At 41.5% G+C, this 26,349-nt stretch overlaps 1 protein-coding gene across 3 annotated transcripts; it reads right to left on the bottom strand.

The window, feature by feature from the left end:
- Positions 1-550: 550 nt before the first annotated feature.
- On the bottom strand, positions 551-25,284 carry LOC139538576 (epidermal growth factor-like protein 6). Of its 3 annotated transcripts, none has more exons than XM_071340758.1 (13): positions 24,830-25,284; positions 20,490-20,596; positions 20,002-20,094; positions 18,336-18,455; positions 18,097-18,216; positions 17,510-17,644; positions 17,300-17,422; positions 15,156-15,224; positions 13,563-13,817; positions 8,089-8,166; positions 7,901-7,996; positions 7,391-7,653; positions 551-1,336 (listed from the first exon to the last, which is right to left on the bottom strand). In XM_071340758.1, exons 1-13 carry the CDS (start codon positions 24,901-24,903, stop codon positions 1,229-1,231), a joined length of 1,641 nt encoding a protein of 546 aa, XP_071196859.1. In that variant the 5' UTR covers positions 24,904-25,284; the 3' UTR covers positions 551-1,228. The 3 variants fall into 3 exon arrangements, with proteins under 3 accessions (XP_071196859.1, XP_071196860.1, XP_071196861.1); XM_071340759.1 differs by having other exon boundaries at positions 8,089-8,163; XM_071340760.1 differs by lacking the exon at positions 15,156-15,224.
- Positions 25,285-26,349: the final 1,065 nt, after the last annotated feature.

Below are 26,349 nucleotides of genomic sequence, written 5' to 3'. Positions count from 1 at the left end.
TCATAGTATATAAGGCATACTTTTATGACTGCTGAATACCAACTATTAATCACTTAATAGTTGGTAGAAATACCTTGTGAAGCAACTGCTTTCTGTCCCTCTCAATCACGTATTCTCTCTTCTCTCCATCTCTGTGTCTGCTCCACACAGAAGAGACAAGTAGGCGGGCTCAATGGATTATGGTCATTGTAGTTAAATACCATGTTTTCTGCGCTAAACTATATTGAATATTGGCCAGTTGGAAACTACAACTCCCTACTACATCGCACAGTTCTAGTTTAATCTGATTTATCTGTCGAGAAACTGTGCATCTAGCTCACAGATTTTTTTTTTTTAAGTAATGGAATTCAAATAATTGAACCGACATCAATAATTAGTAGTTTAAAAACCTACAAATAACAGAAATTTTGGTTAATCGCTCACTAATATCTAGCAGTTATGACAGATCAAGCTTGGTGTGTGAGAGGTTGTGACCGTTTTAGTATACATGGCCTCAGACAATCAGCTGGTGACCACAAGCAAAGACCATTAGAATGAAATATGGGCAGAGTCCTTATAAAAACATTTATGTATTACGATATGAAAGCACAATTTACAGCAGTTTATTCATTGTTACATACACATATGATCTTAAGAACCGAGTAACCTTCAAGTGAAGACTTCTTGATTAATCTAATATTCATATTTTGATTTCACATAACTACAAGTTGCATATCTTAGTATATCTTATTTCTTTCTTGCAGCTACCTGCAGTATTTCACTATCACTTAAAAATGAAAAAGCAACACAATTTTGTTTTTTGTAGACATGCCATATTCGCACATATAAAAATCTGATATTTAATGTGAAAATAATTGAATAAATGAAAAGTATTTGTGAACATTGAAATCCGCACTGTATATATGTGTCGGATCATTTATTTCTGGACATTACTCTTTGTCTTGGTGGCTCAAATTAACAGAAAAGTTCAAAAGCAGAGTCTCGTAAACGTGCAGAAATCCCTCCACATACCATTGCTCAAACTCTTATGCAACACTTTCCAATGTGGACGGCTGAACAATACTTGTTGCACATACAGTACAGCAAAAATACACCTTTAGTTTGGGATTATGAAGATGTGTGCGTGTTCTCTGAAAAGAGCAGACTAAAGGTAGAGACTTCTGCTCTGCCTCTGAGCTGTGAGTTAAACACAGTGGACTGATTCTATGGTGTCACTGAGTTGAGCAGTTTAAAAGATGGCAGTGCCTTCCTCTTGACAGGTGCCTGAGGTCAGCACCACGTTGTCCAGCCCAATCTCTCCCCTAACTCGATTCCCACGCTCAGCTTCAAAGATGATCTGCAGAATGAGAGCAAAGATGTTGATGAGATGTTTTGGAAATTGGGACTTGTGTAGTGTATCTTGTTTGCTTCGGCAGTGGTCATATTGGCAAGTGTGGTGATTAAATTAAAAACCTCTCTAAACCTTGTGCTAGTAAATACGGCAATCATAGAACATACAGTGTATTGGTAAAGTACTCAGACCCCTTGACTTTTCCACATTTTGTTACGTCACAGCCTTATTCTAAAATTGATTGAATTGTTTTTCCCTCATCAATCTCACACAATACCCCATAATGACAAAGCAGAAATATACAAACCAAAATATTAAATTTTCAGTTGAAGTCAGAAGTTTACATACACTTAGGATGGAGTCATTAAAACCTGTTTTTCAACCACTCCATAAATGTCTTGTTAACGAACTATAGTTTCGGCAAGTCGGTTAGGACATGTACTTTGTGCATGACACAAGTACATGTTTTCCAACAATTGTTTACAGACAGATTATTTCACTTATAACTCACTGTATCACAATTCCAGTGGGTCAGAAGTTTACATACACTAAGTTGACTGTGCCTTTAAACAGCTTGGAAAATTCCAGAAAATGATGTCATGACTTTAGAAGCTTCTGATAGGCTAATTGACATCATTTGAGTCAATTGGAGGTGTATCTGTGGATGTATTTCAAGGCCTACCTTCAAACTCAGTGCCTCTTTGCTTGACATCATGGGAAAATCAAAAGAAGTCAGCCAAGACCTCAGAAACAAAATTGTAGATCTCCACAAGTCTAGTTCATCCTTGGGAGCAATTTCCAAATGCCTGAAAGGTACCACGTTCATCTGTACAAACAATAGTACGCAAGCATAAACACCATGGGACCACACAGCCATCATACCGCTCAGGAAGGAGACGCGTTCTGTCTTCTAGAGATGAACGTACTTTGGTGCGAAAAGTGCAAATCAATCCCGGATTAACAGCAAAGGACCTTGTGAAGTTGCTGGAGGAAACGGGTACAAAAGTATCTATATCCACAGTAAAACGAGTCCTATATCGACATAACCTGAAAGGCAGCTCAGCAAGGAAGAAGCCACTGATCCAAAACCGCCATAAAAAGCCAGACTACGGTTTGCAACTGCACATGGGGACAAAGATCGTACTTTTTGGAGAAATGTCCTCTGGTCTGATGAAACAAAAATAGAACTGTTTGGCCATAATGACCATCGTTATGTTTGGAGGAAAAAGGGGGATGCTCTTAAGCCGAAGAACACCATCCCAACCGTGAAGCATGTTGTGGGGGGTGCTTTGCTGCAGGAGGGACTGGTGCACTTCACAAAATAGATGGCATCATGAGGGATGAAAATTGTGTGGATATATTGAAGCAACATATCAAGACATCAGTCAGGAAGTTAAAGCTTGGTCGCAAATGGGTCTTCCAAATGGACAATGACCCCAAGCATACTTCCAAATTTGTGGTATAATGGCTTAAGGACAACAAAGTCAAGGTATTGGAGTGGCCATCACAAAGCCCTGACCTCAATCCTCTAGAAAATCTGTGGGCAGAACTGAAAAAGCGTGTGCGAGCAAGGAGGCCTACAAACCTGACTCAGTTACACCAGCTCTGTCAGGAGGAATGGGCCAAAATTCACCCAACTTCTTGTGGAAGCTTGTGGAAGGCTACCCGAAATGATAGACCCAAATTAAATAATTAAAAGGCAGCGCTACCAAATACTAATTGAGTGTATGTAAACCTCTGACCCACTGGAAATGTGATGAAAGAAATAAAAGCTGAAATAAATAATTCTCTCTACTATTATTCTGACATTTCACATTCTTAAAATAAAGTGATGATCCTAACTGACCTAAGACAGGGACTTTTGACTAGGATTAAATGTCAGAAATTGTGAAAAACTGAGTTTAAATGTATTTGGATAAGGTGTATGTAAACTTACGACTTCCACTGTACATAAGTATTCAGACCCTCTACTCAGTACTTTGTTGAAGCACCTTTTGGCAGTGATTACAGCCTCAAATCTTCTTGGGTATGAGGCTACAAGCTTGGCACACCTGTATTTAGGGAGTTTATCCCGTTCTTCTCTGCAGATCCGCTCAAGCTCTGTCAGGTTGGATGGGGAGCGTCTCAGCACAGCTATTTTCAGTTCTCTCCAGAGATGTTCAATCGGGTTCAAGTTGTCTTGGCTGTGTACTAAGGGTCGTTGTCCTGTTGGAAGGTGAACCGTCACTCCAGTCGGAGGTCCTGAGCGCTCTGGAGCAGGTTTTCATCAAAGATCTCTCGGTACTTTGCTCCATTCATCTTTCCCTCGATACTGTCTAGTCTCCCAGTCCCTGCTGCTGAAAAACATCCCCACAGCATGATGCTGCACCCACCATTCTTCACTGTAGGGATGGTGCTAGGTTTCCTCCCGACGTGACGCTTGGCATTCAGGACAAAGAGTTCTTGGTTTCATCAGACCAGAGAATCTTGTTTCTCATGGTCTGAGAGTCTTTTAGGTGCCTTTTGGCAAACTCCAAGCTGGCTGTCATGTGTCTTTTACTGAGGAGTGGCTGCCGTCTGGCCACTGTACCATAAAGGCCTGATTGGTGCAGAGATGGTTGTCCTTCTGGAAGGTTCTCCCATCTCCACAGAGGAACTCTGGAGCTCTGTCAGAGTGACCATCGGGTTCTTGGTTGCCTCCCTGACCAAGGACCTTCTCCCCCGATTGCTCAGTTTGGCTGGGGGAAGGGGGGCAGCTCTAGGAAGAGTCTTGGTGGTTCCAAACTTCTTCCATTTAAGAATGATGGGGGGCACTGTGTTCTTGGGGACCTTCAATGCTGCAGAAATGTTTTGTTACCCTTCCCCAGATCTGTGCCTTGACACAATCCTGTCTCGGAGCTCTACAGACAATTACTGCGACCTCATGGCTTGGTTTTTGCTCTGACATGCACTGTCAACTGTGGGTTCTTTTATAGACAGGTGTGGGCAGAACTTTCCAAATCATGTCCAATCAATTGAATTTACCACAGGAGGTCTCCAATCAAGAAACATCTCAAGGTCAATGGAAACAAGCTTGATCAAGGGAAACAAGCTGAAACTGAGCTCAATTTCGAGTCTCATAGCAAAGGGTCTGAATCCTTACAGTACCAGTCAAAAGTTTGGACACACCTACTCATTCAAGGGTTTTTCTTTATTTTTACTATTTTCTACATTGTAGAATAATAGTGAAGACATCAAACCCATGAAATAACACATATGGAATCATGTATTAACCAAAAAAGTATATATATATACAGTGGGGAGAACAAGTATTTGATACACTGCCGATTTTGCAGGTTTTCCTACTTACAAAGCATGTAGAGGTCTGTAATTTCTATCATGGGTACACTTCAACTATGAGAGACGGAATCTAAAACAAAAATCCAGAAAATCACATTGTATGATTTTTAAGTAATTAATTTGCATTTTATTGCATGACATAAGTATTTGATACATCAGAAAAGCAGACCTTAATATTTGGTACAGAAACCTTTGTTTGCAATTACAGAGATCATACGTTTCCTGTAGTTCTTGACCAGGTTTGCACACACTGCAGCAGGGATTTTGGCCCACTCCTCCATACAGACCTTCTCCAGATCCTTCAGGTTTCGGGGCTGTCGCTGGGCAATACGGACTTTCAGCTCCCTCCAAAGATTTTCTATTGGGTTCAGGTCTGGAGACTGGCTAGGCCACTCCAGGACCTTGAGATGCTTCTTACGGAGCCACTCCTTAGTTGCCCTGGCTGTGTGTTTCGGGTTGTTGTCATGCTGGAAGACCCAGCCACGACCCATCTTCAATGCTCTTACTGAGGGAAGGAGGTTGTTGGCCAAGATCTCGCGATACATGGCCCCATCCATCCTCCCCTCAATACGGTGAAGTCGCCCTGTCCCCTTTGCAGAAAAGCATCCCCAAAGAATGATGTTTCCACCTCCATGCTTCACGGTTGGGATGGTGTTCTTGGTTGTCCTCATCCTTCTTCTTCCTCCAAACACGGCGAGTGGAGTTTAGACCAAAAAGCTCTATTTTTGTCTCATCAGACCACATGACCTTCTCCCATTCCTCCTCTGGATCATCCAGATGGTCATTGGCAAACTTCAGACGGGCCTGGACATGCGCTGGCTTGAGCAGGGGGACCTTGCGTGCGCTGCAGGATTTTAATCCATGACGGCGTAGTGTGTTACTAATGGTTTTCTTTGAGACTGTGGTCCCAGCTCTCTTCAGGTCATTGACCAGGTCCTGCCGTGTAGTTCTGGGCTGATCCCTCACCTTCCTCATGATCATTGATGCCCCACGAGGTGAGATCTTGCATGGAGCCCCAGACCGAGGGTGATTGACTGTCATCTTGAACTTCTTCCATTTTCTAATAATTGCGCCAACAGTTGTTGCCTTCTCACCAAGCTGCTTGCCTATTGTCCTGTAGCCCATCCCAGCCTTTTGCATGTCTACAATTTTATCCCTGATGTCCTTATACAGCTCTCTGGTCTTGGCCATTGTGGAGAGGTTGGAGTCTGTTTGATTGAGTGTGTGGACAGGTGTCTTTTATACAGGTAACGAGTTCAAACAGGTGCAGTTAATACAGGTAATGAGTGGAGAACAGGAGGGCTTCTTAAAGAAAAACTAACAGGTCTGTGAGAGCCGGAATTCTTACTGGTTGGTAGGTGATCAAATACTTATGTCATGCAATAAAATGCAAATTAATTACTTAAAAATCATACAATGTGATTTTCTGGATTTTTGTTTTAGATTCCGTCTCTCACAGTTGAAGTGTACCTATGATAAAAATTACAGACCTCTACATGCTTTGTAAGTAGGAAAACCTGCAAAATCGGCAGTGTATCAAATACTTGTTCTCCCCACTGTATATTTGAGATTCTTCAAAGTAACCACCCTTTGCCTTGATGACAGCTTTGCATACTCTTGGCATTCTCTCAACCGACTTAATGAGGAATGCTTTTCCAACAGTCTTGAAGGAGTTCCCACATATTTCTTTGCAGCAATTCGACCATGAAGGCCTGATTCACGCAGTCTCCTCTGAACAGTTGATGTTGAGATGTGTCTGTTACTTGAACTCTGTGAAGCATTTATTTGGGCTGCAATCTGAGGTGCAGTTAACTCTAATGAACTTATCCTCTGCAGCAGAGGTAACTCTGAGTCTTCCTTTCCTGTGGCGGTCCTCATGAGAGCCAGTTTCATCATAGAGCTTGATGGTTTTTACGACTGCACTTGAAGAAAATTCTTGAAATTTTCCAGATTGACTGACCTTCATGTCTTAAAGTAACGATGGACTGTCGTTTCTCTTTGCTTATTTGAGCTGTTCTTGCCATAATATGGACTTGGTCTTTTACCAAATAGGGCTATCTTCTATATACCACCCTACCTTGTCATAACACAACTGATTGGCTCAAATGCATTAAGAAGGAAAGAAATTCCACAAATGAACTTAAGGCACACCTGTTAATTGAAATGCATTCCAGGTGACTACCTCATGAAGCAGTTTTTATTTATTTATTTTTATTTAACTAGGCAAGTCAGTTAAGAACAAATTCTTATTTACAAAGACGGCCTAGGAATTCTCTGGTTGAGAGAATGCCAAGAGTGTGCAAAGCTGTCATCAAGGCAAAGGGTGGCTACTTTGAAGAATCTCAAATATATATATATATACTTTTTTGGTTAGTACATGATTCCATGTGTTATTTCATAGTTTTGATGTCTTCCCTATTATTCTACAATCTTCAAAATAGTAAAAATAAAGAAAAAACATTGAATAAGTAGGTGTCCAAACTTTTGACTGGTACTGTATGTAAAAAAGGTATTGCTGTTAAAAAATATATATAAATTAGCAAAAATCCTAAACACCTGTTTTCAATTTATCGTTTTGGGGTATTGGGTGTAGATGAGGAAAACAATTAATTCAAGAATAGCGCTGTAATGTAAGAAGGGGTCTGAATACTTTCTGAATGCACTGTACCATTATCTGCTGACATTGTCAGCATTCTATGTGTTCTTTATCATTCTAGGCGTTTGAATGGAATGGTAACTTACAGATTCTGGGGCCTGGTTCTTCCAGGCCACAGTGAGCAGTTCTGTCTGCCACTCCTGGTCTTGGCTGCGGCTCTGCTCCCACACCGGGTAGGCATTGTTGTTCAGCAGCACCCGCAGCGAGCCCACCTGGTTTCCAGTGACGCGGTAGTTGAAGGTGAGGCAGAAGCTTCCCTGTTTGGCCCGGTCACTGAGGAGCAGTTTTAGCCTAGCCTGGTCCTTCTTCTCCCCCAGAAGACCACTCATAGCCATGTAGTACTCCATACCTGGGGGTTAGGGATCAGGGAGTGGACACAGGCTGATCAGTGATAGTCGTTAACGTATTACTAACAGCTATTTGGGAATACATAGATTAAGCACAGCAAAGAGCAACTTCTGGAAGATAGATTCAGATGATCATGTGGATAATAAAATATTTACCTTATCGGTCATTGTATAAACATATATGCATCTACAAGGCAAATATAGGAGGTAGAAATACTATTAATGCCCCATTAGCATTATGCTATGTACCGTTTTCATGGTAGGACACGCTCCAGTCGACGTTATCGTCCTTGTCCTGCACCCACTCACAAGCACCCTGATCAAAGTTGCAGTCCATGAAGAACTCTGGAAGGCACAGTCAGATGTCAACGATTCACAGTAATTAGAAAGGTATTCTTTATTACCCACCTTATGTCAACAACTTAACCAAGGATTACCTTCCTGGGCTGAAGTTATTTCAATCTCTTTGACTTCTGTTGGAGGACCAAATACCGACTCAAAGTCCTCTGGAACTGCTTTGGGAGAGAGAGAACTCCGTTATGATATGGTCCATCAAATGTCAAGATAATGTAGTTCACTTCTGCTGAAAGCACAAAAAGACCAGACATAAGACAAGACATATTGAAACAGGATATTAACCACCTTGATTAGTGTGTATGTATAACCTTGTCTAAACAGTTATGAATGCTTAATATTGCTCTATCAAAACAAGCCATTTCAGATCCAAGCATTCTTCTGAAGATATGTGGTCCATGGAGATCATCCAGATGATTATGCAGTGGAAAGATTTCCCATCATAAAACAAAAGCCAGTCAGGGTAGTGGAAGCCTACAAGTGGAAGCCTGCCCTGTTGACATTTAGGATATTATAACTGAAGCATCTTAAAGCTCTCCCAAGAAACTTCCCCCTTCACTGAGTTGCTCTAGACAACCAGATGTACAGCGGCTTTGCTAATTGAACCTGCCCAGCCAGAGTGGGTTGGTGTTTGAGGGGATTTGAGGAGCTGATGACAGACTCTCTCTGTCAGGGAGTCAGGTCTGTTTGCTCAACAGCTGTTCTGGGGGATGATAATAAAAGGCTTGGAGTCTCTGCACCCCCCCCCCCCCCCCCCCCCCTAGTGGATGGGGAGTAGAGGCGCAGGGAGGGCTGTGTGTATCCCAAGGCGCTCACATGGCGGCAGAGTGGAATTCCTCCATGGAGCTGATGAATGTCTTGGGGCCTGTCTCCTCTTGCTATTTGAGTCATCCTGACGAAGGCTCAGGCTGCTGTCTCACTTGTTTCCTTAAAGAGATCAACATTAGCGGCGAAAGGCAGCCTTGTTACTGTCTCACTGAGAGGCATACCATCACGTGTGATCCTTTGCCCACACTCATCTTAAGATGAAGAGCCAATAATAATAATCCTAGCTATCTAAACCAAATAGCTACAGAGGCAACTTAAAGGCATGTGTGTTTTATCCCAAGAGCTATGAACTCCACTGTCTGTTGTATCTATGTTGTATCTGCACAAAAGGATCGATTTGGCATGAAAGGCATATTTCATTGCTTTTATGCATCCTGGCCTCATTATACTCATCTCTATGCTACGGTATCTCCTCAGCAGTGGATGGCTCATAATAATGGCTGGAACAGAGCGAATAGAATGGCATCAATACCTGTGTTTGATGTATTTGAAACCATTCCAGCCATTCCGCTCCAGCAATTACCACCAGCTCATCCTCCAATTAAGATGCCCCCAACGTCCTGTGTTCCTCATGATATGCCGGGGCGGCAGTGGTTAGAGCGTTGGACTAGAAACCAAAAGGTTGCAAGTTAGAATCCCCAAGCTGACAAGGTACAAATCTGTCATTCTGCCCCTGAACAATGTAACCCACTGTTCCTTGGCCGTCATTGAAAATAGTTTGTTCTGAACTGACTTGCCTAGTTAAAACTTCTTTGGGATAGGTGGGACGGTAGCGTCCCACCTCGACAACAGCCAGTGAAATTGCAGAGTGCCAAATTCAAAAACAGAAATACTCCTAATAAAAATTCCTAAAACATACAAGTGTTATACATCAGCTGAAAGATAAACGTCTTGTTAATCCAACCGCTGTGTCAGATTTCAAAAAGGCTTTACGGTGAAAGCAAACCATGCAATTATCTGAGAACAGCGCCCAGCAGACAAATCATTACAAACAGTAACCAGCCAAGCAGAGGAGTAACACAAATCAGAAATAGCGATAGAATTTATCACTTACCTTTGATGATCTTCGTATGCTTGCACTCACAAGACTCCATGTTACACAATAAATGTTTGTTTTGTTCGATAAAGTCCCTGTTTATGTCCAAAAACCTCAGTTTTGTTCGAGCGTTTTGTTCAGTAGTCCATTGGCACAAAGCGCGGTCACAGCAGGCAGACAAAAAATCTAAAAAATACCATAAAAGTTTGTAGAAACATGTCAAACGATGTTTATAATCAATCCTCAGGTTGTTTGTCATAAATAATCGATCATATTTCAACCGGACAATAGCTTCGTCAATAGAAAAGGAAAAACAAGAAAGGAGCGCTCTCGGGATCGCGCAGGACACATCTCTGGAAATTTCCACTGGCCTCTCATTGAAAGTGGTGTTTCTCCCTCATTTTTCAGAGTAAAAGCCTGAAACAATGCCTAAAGACTGGCCACATATAGTGGAAGCCATAGGGATCACGAACTGTGTCATAAGTCTTTGAATGGTGGATAAGCTTTCAATGGAAAAACAGGCATTTCAAAACACTAGCACTTCCTGGATGGATTTCAGGTTTTCACCTGTCATATCAGTTCTGTTATACTCACAGACATTATTTTAACGGTTTTGGAGACTTGGGTGTTTTCTATCCAAATCTAGCAATTATATGCATATCCTAGCTTCTAGGCCTGAGTAGCAGGCAGTTTACTTTGGGCACCTCAGTCATCCAAATCTCCGAATACTGCCCCCTATCCCCAAAAAGTTAAATAGAGAAAAATATATATTTATTTCCCACAAGTCAAATGAAATGATCCTCTCTCAAGGGTTTCTACTTGCTTTTCAACTTTCAGTTTCAGCCCATGGCCAGAGAAGGTTAGAGAAGTTATTCTGTTTGACAGTTTGACTGATGGCCTCAGTGCGTCCACCTCTTTCCCAGGCTTGGCTGTGTGGGATTGTCACACTGCTATTCAGCACAGCTGTTTTTCTGGCCTTAGTCTCCTTTCAATGGTCAATGGCAAATGACAGGGGTGAAACAGAATACTCTTTCAAACACTAGGACCAGATCTAGTTTATTACATCAACCAACATGCGTAGAGCATGTACTGAACTATACACAGCATTTAACCAGTGGTGGAAAAAGTACCACGTTGTCATTCTTGAGTAAAGGTATAGATACCTTTATAGAAAGTTACTCAAGTAAAAGTGAATGTCAGCCAGTAAAATACTACTTGAGTAAAAGTCTAAAAGTATTTGGTTTTAAATATACTTAAGTATCAAAAGTAAATGTAATTGCTAAAATATACTTAAGTATCAAAAGTAAAAATGTAAATCACTTACAATTCCTTATATTAAGCAAAGCAGATTGCTTAATACCATTTTCTTGGTTTTAGAATTTATGGATAGTCAGGGGAACTCAGAGATTATTTACAAAATATTAATTTGTGTTTAGTGAGTCCGCCAGGCCAGAGGCAGTAGGGATGACCATGTGTTCTCTTGATAAGTGCGTGAATTTGACCATTTGTCCTGCTAAGCATTCAAAATAGATATAAATACCACCCAAAAACGACTTAAGGAGTACTTTAAAGTATTTTTACTTAAGTACTTTACACTAATGCATTTAACAGTAACTTAGTTCAACTTCATGGTTGAATATATTCACTCTCTTGCTACATCTTATTTAGGGTTGGAGGTAACACATAACACTGGAAGATCTCTTCTAGCGTAAGCTAATGTGTTGTTGTCTTGTCCTCCAACCACATTAGCTATTTATACCTCACAGGATGTGTTGTATTTACAACATGTGAATCTAATATGTGAAAGAGGCCATTCTCTGCTTACCAGGGTTGGGCTCAATTAAACATTTTGGATTTGACTCCCATTCAACTCATGAGTTGAAATTCGAATTTAATTGGACATACCCCACAGGATGTAGAATTGGAGTTTGAGTGACAGGAAGTAGAATTTAATTCAGTGCATTTCAAAGAAATTCCACTCAGTCATAGAACATGACCGTTTAATTGAATCTGACTGGTCACACTGCCAGATACCAAAGAATATATCAAATTTCTCTGAAAACAATGTTCATATACTCCTTCAACTTTAGTGCTTAGAATAGCCAATTTTATTTCCACCAACCATTGCATTTATTTGGCTTCTTTTTAAAGGCATCTTGAGGGTTAAACTAATGCATTCTGGGAAATGTAGTATTTCCCTCATATTTAACAGAATTTAAGTGATTAATGAAATATAATTACTTAGAATATTTGCATACAGGTTTTGTTATGTTTTCCTTGAACATTCATTTCAACAGTTTCCCCAAAAATGATATGCACGTATATAACGACATGTTTGATGATTTACAGTATGTAGAATATTTATATTTGTATAGACTACACCTATATAATGAATAGAAAAGGGATTGGAATTTTATTGAATTTCACTGAATTAAATTAGATTTATTTTAATTCAAAATGTACTACTTCAAATCAAATTCAAGATTTGAACTAGAATTTGAGGCATTCTCAATTTAATTTGAGCCCAACCCTGCTGCTTACTGCAAATTAGCTTTCATTCTAAGCCATATATCTACTCAGTGCCCAGAACATGAAGCAACAGGCTGAATCCTGACACACACTTAGGTCCAGGGCTTAGAACTGACCTTTTATTGTGGAATGGTAATCCTCAAGCTTACACTGCCTGACATCACATTGCAGCTTTGAGATGTCTTAAACAAGGTTAGAGTCAGAAGGGACTCAATCCATACGTTTAGTCCAGCTAACCGTGGATCTTTAAAGGAATCCAAAGCACTCCCCAGTCCTTGTGTCTCTGAATAAAACTGTCAAGTGACAGTGGATCATCTGACTCCTATAGATAAAAATAAAAGCTCAGATGTTGTTTATACATAGTTTCCAAGACATGTGTGCATGCATATGTTTGTATATCAAGTAGAACTGTGTTTGATAAGCGATATAGGTTTTATTGTATACCTCAGGTTTATGTCAAAGACACCTAATAAATAGTACCCTTCATTTTAACAACGACGATGAGTTTAACTCCCTGGCAGTTGACAAGAGATACATAGGACAGATAGATAAGACTAGACTTCCTTCAAGCAAGGCCAAGAAACCTGAGGCCAGCCGGCCAGAGAAATGTGAAGTCAGGTTTGGAGGGGGGGGGGGGGGGGGCGCTGTAATTAGGCCAGACCTTAGACTCCATAAATTCCCCCTGTCTTGAGGCATCTGTAAAATATGTCCAGAGAGGATATACTGTGGGTCTCTGAAGGCATGGGGGTAGCTAATAGAAAGAGTAGACAGATGTGCAGCAGGGTCATAGGGTCGTTGTAGGCTACACTAACCCTCACAGAACAGGGCATAGAGCAAAAACCCTGTGATCTAACCTAACTTTGACTGAGTGTTGAGTGTTTGAGAGCATCCTGTTTAGTGTTCTATGAGGCCATAGAACATGTGTAACCCTAAATATAACTGAGTGAAAAGAAGAGTATACATCACAAAGTTCTTGCCATTCCTATTTAGCTGATGCAAATGGGGGATAGTATTTCTGAATAACTATGAGTGCTACACACTACCACAGCAGTAATGGTGTGTGAAAATCCATATGATCAGTGTTGGTGTAATCAGATTTGGGACCACCCACGATGGAAATAAATAGGGGGATTAGTGGGGAGGAGTTAGGGAAAGGAGGCTTACTGAAAACATCTCCTCTTGGATTGAGTTGGTTGTCCACATCTGCCTCCTCCTCGTCCTCTTCTTCCTCCCCTACATTAGTGAAGTCCACCTGGCCCACCTTCTCTGAGCCACCGATGTAGGTCTCGCCATCGTAGTCGAAGGGCTGCATGCGTATCTGAGGGGGGACGGTCACCTGGGGCTCGGGGATGACGTTCTTGATCTGCTCGTTGTCCAGCTTTCCTGGCAGTCTTGGTCTCACTGGGGAGTCTGGGATAGCTGCAGGAAGAAGAACCAGCTCAGACCTCTGGAACTACAATCACAGGTGGAATCTGATGCAGTTATAGAGTTTTAAAGAGTTTAGGCATAAATCCTGTGTTTATACAGCCATTATAGTTTATAAAGCCATTATAGTTTTTTAAAGCCAAAACATGTCAGAGAGTATGTCATGGGAATTTTTCTAAATGACTTACCTTGTTTTTTTTATGTATTATTATTATTTATTTTTTATTGGCCCACCCACCAATGGATGGACAAAAATAATGTTGTTTTTACATCTTTTAATTAATAATTAATCTATTGATGCTAAATCTGCAGAGCTGAGATGGTTGTATTCCCCTTACACATAACATTCTGTTGGTTGCAATATGGAAACGGCACATCGAAATTCTCTTCCCCAACTTTTTTGCAACCTCTATGGCACTGATTTCAACATTTTTGGTCCTTAAAAACTGGTTTATTTTTCTATTCATGACAATTTTTTTGTGTGCCAATTTTTGTCTTTAATAAAGGGCAGACAAACAAGTTCCCCCTCCACTAACCTTCTCCATTTTTTGCTGTAATCAGTTGGTTGTAAGTTTGGATAGAACATTTACATATATTTTTGTTAGCTGCACATGTGACATAACTCCACCTTTCCTATTCATAATATAATTAACAAAGATCATTTAAAAAAGGCGATATTTTGAAAAAGGTTCAATTTTCAGGCCATGTTTTAACAAGGGGTGAGCCATTCTTACTAATCTACTGGAGAACGAGTTCAGGTTTATGTATAACTTTTGTCTGACATGCTTTAAGTGAGGTTTAATGCTGTAATTTTGAATAATTTTTATCCCTCCAAACTCATATTCATTATATAAATAAGCATGTTTAAGTATTGTTTTTGATCGCATAATTTAAAAAAGAAATTGTTCGGCATAACCATAAGTAAATTGGTAAGCTGGGATATGACTAAAGACTTAATTAGACTTACCTTGTTCATTGAAATACATGTATTTCTTTTGTGTAAACATGTTGTCATAGACATGAAAGATGAGCACATAGAGTAGGACGACAGACAGGAATATCATACTCCATGCATGGGAAGCATGACAGCCAGCTTCAGCCATATATACTGTATGTGCTTGCAAAGTCTAAAATGGTTTCATGCTGACTTCTACATGGCAGATCAAGCTGTGTGTGGTGCGGATAGGACGTAGCCAGCCTTGAGCCATGAGAGGGAAGGAAGGGGGAGTTCACAAAGCAACAGTGGTAGGTAGGAGGGGGGTGGGGGACGCTGCAGGGCGAGGTGCGAACAGAGGAAGTGGAAAGCCTTGTTGCATTCCATACACATCTCACCATTGAGGAAATTATCATCTGCACTGCCTTTGTCTCCCTGGTCCCAGGAGCTTTGATAAAAGGGTTTGACTACAAAAACATAAAGGCATCTTTGTTTACATAAAGCCACGGCGCACCTATCATGTCACCTAGGCTACATCAGCTAGTGCCAACTGCCTGGTTCAGAGAGTGCACTGTGGCCCCTCTGCTACTCACAGACAGACAGACAGACAGACAGAGACATGCCTCTCCTTTCCTCTGTCCTTCAGATGGCTGGGTTCAGTAGAACAGCAGATATTTACACAGGTGTAATTTGAATCAGGGGCTCTCCCTGAGTAACATCTGTAGAGTGCAGGGGTTGTCTGAAAACAGGAAACTGGCTTTGGCAGTGCTGATGTTTTAAGAGCACAGTTAAAATATGCTATAGTGAAATAACTGTCTGAGAGACTTTTCACTCTTGTATCGGATATAAAAGGTGAATATACAGTTGAAGTCGGAAGTTTACATACAGTTAGGTTGAAGTCATTAAAACACATTTTTCAACCACTCCACAAATTTCTTGTTAACAAACTATAGTTTTCGCAAGTCAGTTAGGACATCTACTTTGTGCATGACACAAGTAATTTTTCCAACAACTGTTTACAGACAGATTATTTCACTGTATCACAATTTCAGTGGGTCAGAAGTTTACATACACTAAGTTGACTGTGCATTTAAACAGCTTGGAAAATTCCAGAAAATTATGTCATGGCTTTAGAAGCTTCTGATAGGCTAATTGGCATCATTTGAGTCAATTGGAGGTGTACCTGTGGATGTATTTCAAGGGCTACCTTCAAACTCAGTGCTCAACTGTAGACCTCCACAAGTCTGGTTCATCCTTGGGAGTAATTTCAAAATGCCTGAAAGGTACCACGTTCATCTGTACAAACAATAGTACGCAAGTATAAACACCATGGGACCACGCAGCCGTCATACGGCTCAGGAAGGAGACATGTTCTGTCTCCTAGAGATGAACGTACTTTGGTGCGAAAAGTTCTGGGATTGATTTGCACAACAGCAAAGGACCTTGTGAAGTTGCTGGAGGAAACAGGTACAAAAGTATCTATATCCACAGTAAAACGAGTCCTATATCGACATAACCTGGAAGGCCGCTCAGCAAGGGAGAAGCCACTGCTCCAAAACCGCCATAAAAAAAGGCAGACTACGGTTTGCAACTGCACACGGAGAAATGTCCTCTGGTCTGATGAAACAAAAATAGAACTGTTCGGCCCTAATGACCATAATTTTGTTTGAAGGAAAAAGGGGATGCTTGCAAGCCGAAGAACACCATCCCAACTGTGAAGCACGGGGGTGGCAGCATCTTGTTGTGGGGGTGCTTTGCTGCTGGAGGGACTGGTGCACTTCACAAAATAGATGGCATCATGAGGCAGGAAAATTATGTGGATATGTTGAAGCAACATCTCAAGACATCAGTCAGGAAGTTAAAGCTTGGTCGCAAATGGGTCTTCCAAATGGACAATGACCCCAATAATACTTCCAAAGTTGTGGCAAAATGGCTTAATGACAACAAAGTCAAGGTATTGGAGTGGCCATCAAAAAGCCCTGACCTCAATCCCATTGAAAATTTGTGGGCAGAACTGAAAAAGCGTGTGCAAGCAAGGAGGCCTACAAACCTGACTCAGTTACACCAGCTCTGTCAGGAGGAATGAGCCAAATTCACCCAACTTATTGTGGGAAGCTTGTGGAAGGCTACCCGAAACGTTTGACCCAAGTTAAACTATTTAAAGGCAATGCTACCAAATAGTAATTGAGTGTATGTAAACTTCTGACCCACTGGGAATGTGATGAAAGAAATAAAAGCTGAAATAAATCATTCTCTGCTATTATTCTGACATTTCACATTCTTAAAATAAAGTGGGGATCCTAACTGACCTAAGACAGGGAATTTTTACACAGATTAAATGTCAGGAGTTTTGAAAAACTGAGTTTAAATGTATTTGGCTAAGGTGTATGTAAACTTCCGACGTCAACTGTAGTATATGCAATATGGGGAAAAACACTGTCCGATTGTGGCCCCCTTGCACATCAACAACATTTCTATCAAATGGTTTTTACTCTAAGAATGTTTTGATGATTGATGAATAGTAAATCTGTTCAGGTCTCACCAGAGCATTCGAAGCCACTGCCACGGAAGCCTTGCTTGCACTTGCACTTGTAGGATCCCTGAGTGTTCAGACAGACTGCATGGTGGCTGCACTTGTGTGTGTTGGCCGCACACTCGTCATTGTCTGAAAAATACATTTACTGATTTGATATCTCCTCACAGATTGTTTTAAAGTAAATTGTTGTGTATGTGAAATGATTGTATACCTTACCTACACAGTCATATTTCCCACTAACATACGTCAGATCGTAGCCATTCTGGCACTTGCAGTAGTAGCTACCAAATGTGTTGACACACTGTCTGTTGTATGGACACAGGTTCATCCCAGTTACACATTCATCAATATCTAAAGGCACAAGGAAGGAAGGGAGGAAGACGGACAGATTTGAATAAACATGGAATGACCGAGTTCTGTTTTCTACATTGAAGCATAGGGTTAAATATTTGGATCAATGTCAACCATCCCTGACTGACACTTTAGTTTAGCACCACAATGGGACAATGGCTCCCAATCCACTCAAGTAGTTTTGTGGGAAGAAACACTACCCCATTTTGTCCAACCGGCTGCTACAGATGATTAAGTTCTTATGTGAGAAGCCTTGAGATGGAGCAGGAATGTGAAACCACATAATGGAGGCTTCACAGAGCTTTACAAAGCTCCAACATGTTGACCCCTTCTGTTGTGTTCAGTAGCTGCTAATCCATGAGGTGGAGTGGTCCAGTGAGAACCAGCATAAACTCCTCATGAAGTGATATACTGCAGTGTCAGGGTTGGTGGTCCAAGGTGGTGGTACTCACCCACGCAGGACCTCTCGTCCGGCCCCAGCTGCAGACCTGCAGACGGGCAGAGACAACGGATCTCCCCCTGTACCTCCTCACAGCCATACTGACAGTGGGCCAGGGAGCACGTCCTGGAGTCTATACACACACTCACACAGGAAAGAGAACTTCTTAAACAGTACTGGTACAGTATAAAACTAACACCATTTCTTGAGTGAATAGCAGCAGGTAAAGTAGGGGTTACAGTGCCCACTCACTGGTACAGGAGCCATCAGGCATGAGGGTGTATCCGTTGAGGCAGTAGCACATGTAGCTGCCATGGGTGTTCATGCAGCGATGCTCACAGGGACGGGGCTTCAGGCCACACTCATTCAGATCTGGACAGAGAGACAGACAGTCGTCCTCAGTTATGTACTTCAGGGATATTTATGGCTATACTATATTAGTTTGTAATCAGAAATAATGCACCTGTGGCTTCTATAAGTCTGTTGGCTTCACCAGAGACATCAAACTTGAAAATTGTCCCATGGACATCATATCTTACATGGTCCCAGGGGTAACATATTGAATACATTTTAGGTTTCTCCAGATTAAGTATTCTATATAGTTTGGTATTGAAATATTGAGGTATCTGTAAAGGTGTCAACATGATGATCAAGTGATTTACAGTGCGTTGCGAAAGTATTCACCCCCTTGGCATTTCCCTATTTTGTTGCCTTACAACCTGGAATTAAAATAGTTTTTTGGGGGGGGTTGTATCATTTTATTTACACAACATTCCTACCACTTTGAAGACGCAAAATATTTTTCTTGTGAAACAAACAAGAAATAAGACAAAAAAACTGAAAACTTGAGCGTGCATAACTATTCACCCCCCCCCAAAGTCAATACTTTGTAGAGCCACCTTTTGCAGCAATTACAGATGCAAGTCTCCTGGGATATGTCTCTATAAGCTTGGCACATCTAGCCACTGGGATTTTTGCCCATTCTTCAAGGCAAAACTACTCCAGCTCCTTCAAGTTGGATGGGTTCCGCTGGTGTACAGCAATCTTTATTCATACCACATATTCTCAAATGGATTGAGGTCTGGGCTTTGACTAGGCCATTCCAAGACATTTAAATGTTTCCCCTTAAACCACTCAAGTGTTGCTTTAACAGTATGCTTAGGGTCATTGTCCTGCTGGAAGGTGAACCTCCGTCCCAGTCTCAAAACCTCTGGAAGACTGAAACAGGTTTCCCTCAATAATTTCCCTGTATTTAGCGCCATCCATCATTCCTTCAATTCGGACCAGTTTCCCAGTCCATGCTCCGTGGGATGTTCAAAGTTTCTGATATTTTTTTATAACCCAACCCTGATCTGTATTTTTCCACAACTTCTTGCTCGTTTGTGCTGTTTGCTTAGTGGTGTTGCAGACTCTGGGGCCTTTCAGAACAGGTTGTATATATACTGAGATCACGTGACAGATCATGTGACACTTAGATTGCACACAGGTGGACTTTATTTAATTAATCATGTGACTTCAAGGTAATTGGTTGCACCAGATCTTATTTAGGGGCTTCATAGCAAAGGGGGTGAATACATATGCACGCACCACTTTTCCGTATTTATTATTATTATTATTATTATTTTTTAACAAGTTATATTTTTCATTTCACTTCCCCAATTTGGACTAGTTTGTCTATGTCCATTACGTTACATAAAAAATAAAAATTACAGGTTGTAATGCAACAAAATAGGAAAAATGCCAAGGGGGTGAATACTTTTGCAAGGCACTGCATCAGGGGCTTGTGAAGTAGAGAGGGATAACTACAGAGACAGGCTACAAATCTGAGCTGCAAGTTGATCTCCATAAAGAGACCACTTTGGCTCACATTTCTCTGACCTTTGACCCTCATTCCATTGACTCTAGTTACCCCACTGACCTTGATTGCACGTCTTTCCGGTGTATCCTTGGTAACACTTGCATTTGTTGGGGCCAACACACTCTCCGTGCTTGCAGCCATGTTCACACTGAGCTGGTAAAGCATTCAAGGAGAGAAATACCACCAGCGGCAATAAGAGGGGTTATGCAGGTTCACTGAGGTTCAAACATGCCAGGTTTACTATCCCAGAGGTAATTTAGTCCACATTTCTTCTGGTGCAGGAAAATACCCAGCCACAAAGAATAACAAATGTGAAAACCCATTATTGTGGAGAACAATTTGAGTTCTTAAACTTGAGGTTTTCATTCATTGAATATCCATTTACAGTATACAATATTTTCATTCAACGAAACAAAGAAAAAGTTAAATTGATGAGCAGAGCTATACAAATAGATTTCTATTCACCATTCAAACAAGCAACATGACAAGGTCAAATACAGTACATTTTGACTAAACGTAACCACAGTTTGTTTTGTTGAGATGCTTACCTTCACATTGTCCTTTGCTGTTCTTTTTCCAGCCATAGCAACACTCTAACCTCCTGCCAAAGCGACATACACCTGGTTGGCCACCGGCGGGGACTTGTCTGCGGACCCTGTGCACATAAAGGGCAGGGGAAATAGGTGATACACAGCTCTACCCTGTTAGATCTTTGGTTCCATTCCTTGAGGGGCAGTTGAATCATGATCATAACTTGATAATGGATTGCAGAATAAAAACAAATACCCAAATAAGCACAACTTGCAGTAAATATGCATCAAATAGAGAAGATAATTGGATCACTAAATTAGTGTACCCCTCCCCCAAAGACAAACAACCCTAAACAGGTACTCCAAAGCACCCCAAACAACCCCAGGTGCCCCAAAATATACCAAGCAACCTCAAACAACCCCAAACAGGTACCCAAGAGTACCTGAAAGTACCTCCAACTTTTATAGATCTGACCCAGGAGAATGCAGCCAAGTAGTGAAAATATAGGTGGGAATCAGATAGTTGCGAGAATTTAAGCGTAAATGCATATTTTTATATTATTTACAGTATACATATTATCTTTGACAGATTCCCTGAGGCTCAAATGTTGATCAATAAGGCTTTTTTTCATTTCAAGTGCATTGTTCAATAAAATATAATGCACAGGCTTCATCCAGACAATGCATGCCTTGTTTATTTTTAAAAGCTTAGATATGGTGCCACACGGGGCCCCCCCAGGGGTGTGTGCTTAGTCCCCTTCTGTACTCCCTGTTCACACACGACTGTGTGACCACGTATGTATAGGGTACTTTGGGTTACATGTTACATGTTTGGGCTTGTTTGGCATACTTTGGGGTACCTGTTTGGAGTTTTTGGGTTACTTTGGGCAGTGTTTTAGTCACTTAACCTCGAATCCGAGTTGAGTCCCAAGTCCATTGTGCTCGAGTCCGAATCGAGTCACGAGTCACTATGGCTAAGTCCGAGTCGAGTCCAAGTCAGAGTCACCAATGGTCGAGTCACGAGTTGGGGTACTTTGGGGTACCTGTTTGGGGTTGTTTGGGGTGATTAGTACAGTTCCTTGTAAAAGTAGTCATCCCCCTTCGCGTTTTTCCAATTTTGTTGCATTACAACCTGTAATTTTAATGGATTTCTATTTGGATTTCATGTACTGGACATACACAAAATAGTCCAAATTGGTGAAGTGAAATGAAAAAAATAACTTGTTTCAAAAAATTCAAAACTATAAAAACGGAAAAGTGGTGCGTGATTATGTATTCACCCCCTTTGCTATGAAGCCCCTAAATAAGATCTGGTGCAACCATTTACCTTCAGAAGTCACATAATTAATTAAATAAATATAAAGTCAACCTGTGTGCAATCTAAGTGTCACATGATCTCAGTATATATACACCTGTTCTGAAAGGCCCCAGAGTCTGCAACACCACTAAGCAAGGGGCACCACCCAGCAAGCGGCACCACCAAGCAAGCGGCACCATGAATACCAAGGAGCTCTCCAAACAGGTCAGGGACAAAGTTGTGGAGAAGTACAGATCAGGGTTGGGTTATAAAAAAATATCAGAAACTTTCAACATCCCACGAAGCATCATTAAATCCGTTATTAAAAAATGGAAATAATATGGCATCATAACAAACCTGCCAAGAGAGGGGCGCCCACCAAACTCACGGACCAGGCAAGGAGGGCATTAATCAGAGGCAACAAAGAGACCAAAGGTAACCCTGAAAGAGCTGCAAAGCTCCACAGCGGAGTATCTGTCCGTAGGACCAATTTAAGCCGTACACTCCACAGAGCTGGGCTTTATGGAAGAGTGGCCAGAAAAAAGCCATTGCTTAAAGAAAGAAATAAGCAAACACATTTGGTGTTTGCCAAAAGGCATATGGGAGACTCCCCAAACATATGGAAGAAGGTAATCTGGTCAGATGAGACTAAAATTGAGCTTTTTTGCTAAAAAAATCTATAAAAAAAAAAAGCTATGTTTGGTGCAAACCCAACACCTCTCATCACCTCGAGAACACCATGGTGGCAGTATCATGCTGTGGGGATGTTTTTTCATCGGCAGGGACTAGGAACCTGGTCAGAATTGAAGGAATGATGGATGGCACTAAATACAGGAAATTCTTGAGGGAAACCAGAGATTTGAGACTGGGACGGAGGTTCACCTTCCAGCAGGACAATGAAGCTAAGAATACTGCTAAAGCAACACTTGAGTGGTTTAAGGGGAAACATTTAGATGTCTTGGAATGGCCTAGTCAAAGCCCAGACCTCAATCCAATTGAGAATCTGTGGTATGACTTAAGTATTGCTGTACGCCAGCGGAACCCATCCAACTTGTAGGAGCTGGAGCAGTTTTGCCTTGAAGAATGGGCAAAAATCCTAGTGGCTAGATGTGCCAAGCTTATAGAGACATATAGAGACTTGCATCTGTAATTGCTGCAAAAGGTGTCTCTACAAAGTATTGACTTTGGGGGGGATGAATAGTTTTGCACGCTCAAGTTTTCATTTTTTTTGTCTTATTTCTTTCACAAGAAAAAATATTTGCATCTTCAAAGTGGTAGGATTGTTGTGTAAATAAAATGATACAAACCCCTCAAAAAATCTATTTTAATTCCAGGTTGTAAGGCAACAAAATAGGGAAATGCCAAGGGGGGTGAATACTTTCGCTAGACACTGTAGGACTCATCCCCGGCTACTTTTTGGTGACATTTGACTTCAACACGTAGTCTAATATAGGCATCTCAAATGCATCCTTGCAGACACCCCAGCTAATTGTCACCCTAATAGCACTGTGGCAGTGGTTTGGAAAACTAACAGGCCAAATAAAATTCCCCCGACTCCCTCCGATAGGAAGAAAAAGTGGGCTCTCTATGGAAAGCAGACATCCTGACAGGATGTAGGTTACAGATTGGGAAAAGAGCATGTTATACTCTCTACTTACACTTAATCAGTCACTCCTTAAAGTCCTTACAGAGTTACATGAATAACTCAAGCAGGAACCTATTCCCTCCATTTTCATGACCCTCATCCGATTACACTTAAAGTGACCGTCATCAAGTCAGCACTTTGGAAATTATATGCATAGTGATTGAATTGCACGTATATTTTTACTGTAAATTAAATTGGGATGGGATGTCAATCTGCTGCTTCCCCTTTCATTGCTTGAAGTGTACCCTCAAGGATCATAAAATAACTTTAGCTTTTGAAGCACACATCTGGATGGGGAAACCTTCTGATCTGAGGAGCCCTCTAACCTCTAGCCCAGTGCCAAACTCAAATGGCCCAGATATTTGGCATTCTGGCGTTCCCCTCATGGCTTCCTAAAAGCAGCCCTGGCTCAAGGGGACGGGAAGAATCTGAGACCTGGTAGAAATCAACCAGAATAGCCTACAGGAGGAAAGGGCTAGGGGCCCCTATGTGTGACAGGTGTCCTTCGGTGATTAACAGTGCCATGAGCAACATTTAGCTGACACAGCCCCCATACCTCACATAGTCCCTGGCCAAGGCGCAGACAGCCTGAGAGTGAGGACATGCATTGCACCAAAACACCACTTTTCCCATTATTACATATTGAAACCAACTGACATGCCTGTGATTGTCATTAGCTAAACTGAGTCACCCTGGATAAAAGTGTCTGCTAAATTACTAAAATGAGCTTGTCACATGTCTCATTAGTTAAAGTTAGGATCAGGCTACTGGTAATGGCAGTTCAATAAGAGGAGACTTCTACTTGAGCAATAAGGCACGAGGGGGTGTGGTATATGGCCAATATACCATGGCTAAGGGCTGTTCTTATGCACGACACAACGCGAAGTGCCTGGATACCTCCCTCAGCCCAGGTATATTGGCCATATACCACAAACCCCAGAGGTACCTTTTGGCTATTATTAACTGGTTACCAATGTAATTAGAGCAGTAAATATACATGTTTTGTCATACCCGTAGTGTACGGTCTGATATACCACAGCTGTCAACCAATCAGCATTCAGGGCTCGAACCACCCAGTTTATAATACTGTATAAGTAATGGAATATAATGCATTTACAACACTTACAACACACAGCTGTGTCTGCTAGTAGCTGCTAGCAGTGTTAGCTAGGGATGTGACAATTGCTTTTGCAGTGCTGTTCCCTTGACCCTGCAATGGAATGTCCATACTGAATGCTCTACTATCCAGATGAATCATACCAATAAACACTGAGCTTTACACCTGCTGCAGGCATCAGAGTGAACAGATACAATGACAGCAGCATGAACTACATTATACTGTATGAACATGTATATCTCTCTGACAATCGTTTCCTACAGCAGTACATAGGATTGATTGATTGATTGCTTACTTACCTGTTGGCGTCTGCACTTCCAGAGGAAACATAGAACAGGAAGAAGAGTGCACTGATCCAGCTGAGGGGCTGCATGTTTTTCACTGGGTACAGCTCACGTTCTCTCACTATCTCTCTCTGTGTTTCTCACAGAAGCTCTCACTCACTCTGTTTCTTGCTCGGTTGTGCTCTGCTCCTCCCAGGGGCTTGCTATTGCTCCATGCACTAACACAGGGGTCCCAGCCCAGGAACAAGTCCCAATTGAGTCTAGTGTTTCCCCACCACACACACTCCCCTCTAGTAAGTAGACTTTTCTCTCTCTCTTTTTCTCTCACTCTTTTTCACTCTCCTGATAGAAGCCTCTGTGATCTGTATCCTCCTCTTCCTTCTCTCTTCTCACTCTCTCTCCCTCTCTCTGATTCCCCTTCTGCCACTCTCTCTCTCCTACTCTTTCTTTCTTTCTCTCTTTCTTTCTCTCTCTCTGCTGAAATTCCAGAGGTAGGTTTTCATTACAATGAGTGACAGTGGGGTGTGAGCATGGTAAGGAGTCTGGAGTGGTAGAGGGGATGGGAAAAGGAGTGGAAGGGGGTCAGCCTGTATGTTGGAGGGTGCACCAGACATCTATACTGGTAAACCCAATCCAGAGACATATGATTGATTATAGTTTTCCTGCAATATTTCACCAGCAGGGACAGATATGTGATCACCTTTGCGACTATACTTGTACATAAGGAAGTGTAGTATTAAATACCAGATACAGGTACAGGAGGTCTGTGAACTTCACCTATATGCCCTGACCTGGTGTTAAAAACAGTGTTTATCTTTTGCTTCATGATGATAAAATTCCTATCTTGCATGTTCCATCGATCTTGGCTCTTGATGCCATGCCTTGCTCTGACATTGTCCTGGTTGGTAATTAGCTGGATCTCCTGTGTTAATTGTAGGGCCCAATCGTGACCAGGCCTGTTATTAGGAGCTGCACGGTTCTTTGATGTCCTGCTCATGACCAGCACCCATAAAGCCCTACTCTCACACATGCTAATACCAAGTTCAAGCGAAGCTAATCTCAAGTCATGAAAGCCCTTAATGAGTTAGCATACTTTCAAAGTGAACTCTAACATCTGGTCTAGATCTGGCTATGCCCCCAGTATACACAACAGACAATAGTGTTGTGGGAATGTTTGGGTGTCAGGTTTTGCTTTAAATTCAGTGAAACATGGCAATGTGGTATTACCCTTTCCTATTGGATGTCTATGATCCAATTGCTTAAGTTTACAATGACTTTTGCAACATATTTGGGGTTTAGATTAAATACTGTATGTCTGAACTTGTTAATAAGTTGCCTTTGATACTTCTCAGTGTTCTTTCAATAATTCAATAAAAACTACACACTCTTAGAAAAAAATGTGTTTTCTAGAACCTAAAAGGTTTATTCAGTTGTCCCTCTAGGAGAACCCTTTTGGGTTCCAGGTAGCACCCTTTTCACAGAGGGTTCTACATGGAACCCAAAAGGGTTCTACCTGGGGAACCCTTTTTTCTTAA

This window comes from Salvelinus alpinus, chromosome 14 (genome assembly GCF_045679555.1).
Source record: "Salvelinus alpinus chromosome 14, SLU_Salpinus.1, whole genome shotgun sequence".
NCBI classification, from domain to species: domain Eukaryota; kingdom Metazoa; phylum Chordata; class Actinopteri; order Salmoniformes; family Salmonidae; genus Salvelinus; species Salvelinus alpinus.
This window is presented reverse-complemented; position numbering and strand designations above follow the sequence as displayed.

Coding starts and splice junctions, on each gene's coding strand:
- LOC139538576 (XM_071340758.1), bottom strand. CDS start 24,903: ATGCAGCCCCTCAGCTGGATCAGTGCACTCTTCTTCCTGTTCTATGTT. Junction 18,456..20,001: donor CGGAAAGACGTGCAATCAAG/GTCAGTGGGGTA, acceptor CTCTCTGTCCAG/ATCTGAATGAGTGTGGCCTG. Junction 17,645..18,096: donor GGACGAGAGGTCCTGCGTGG/GTGAGTACCACC, acceptor TTGTGCCTTTAG/ATATTGATGAATGTGTAACT.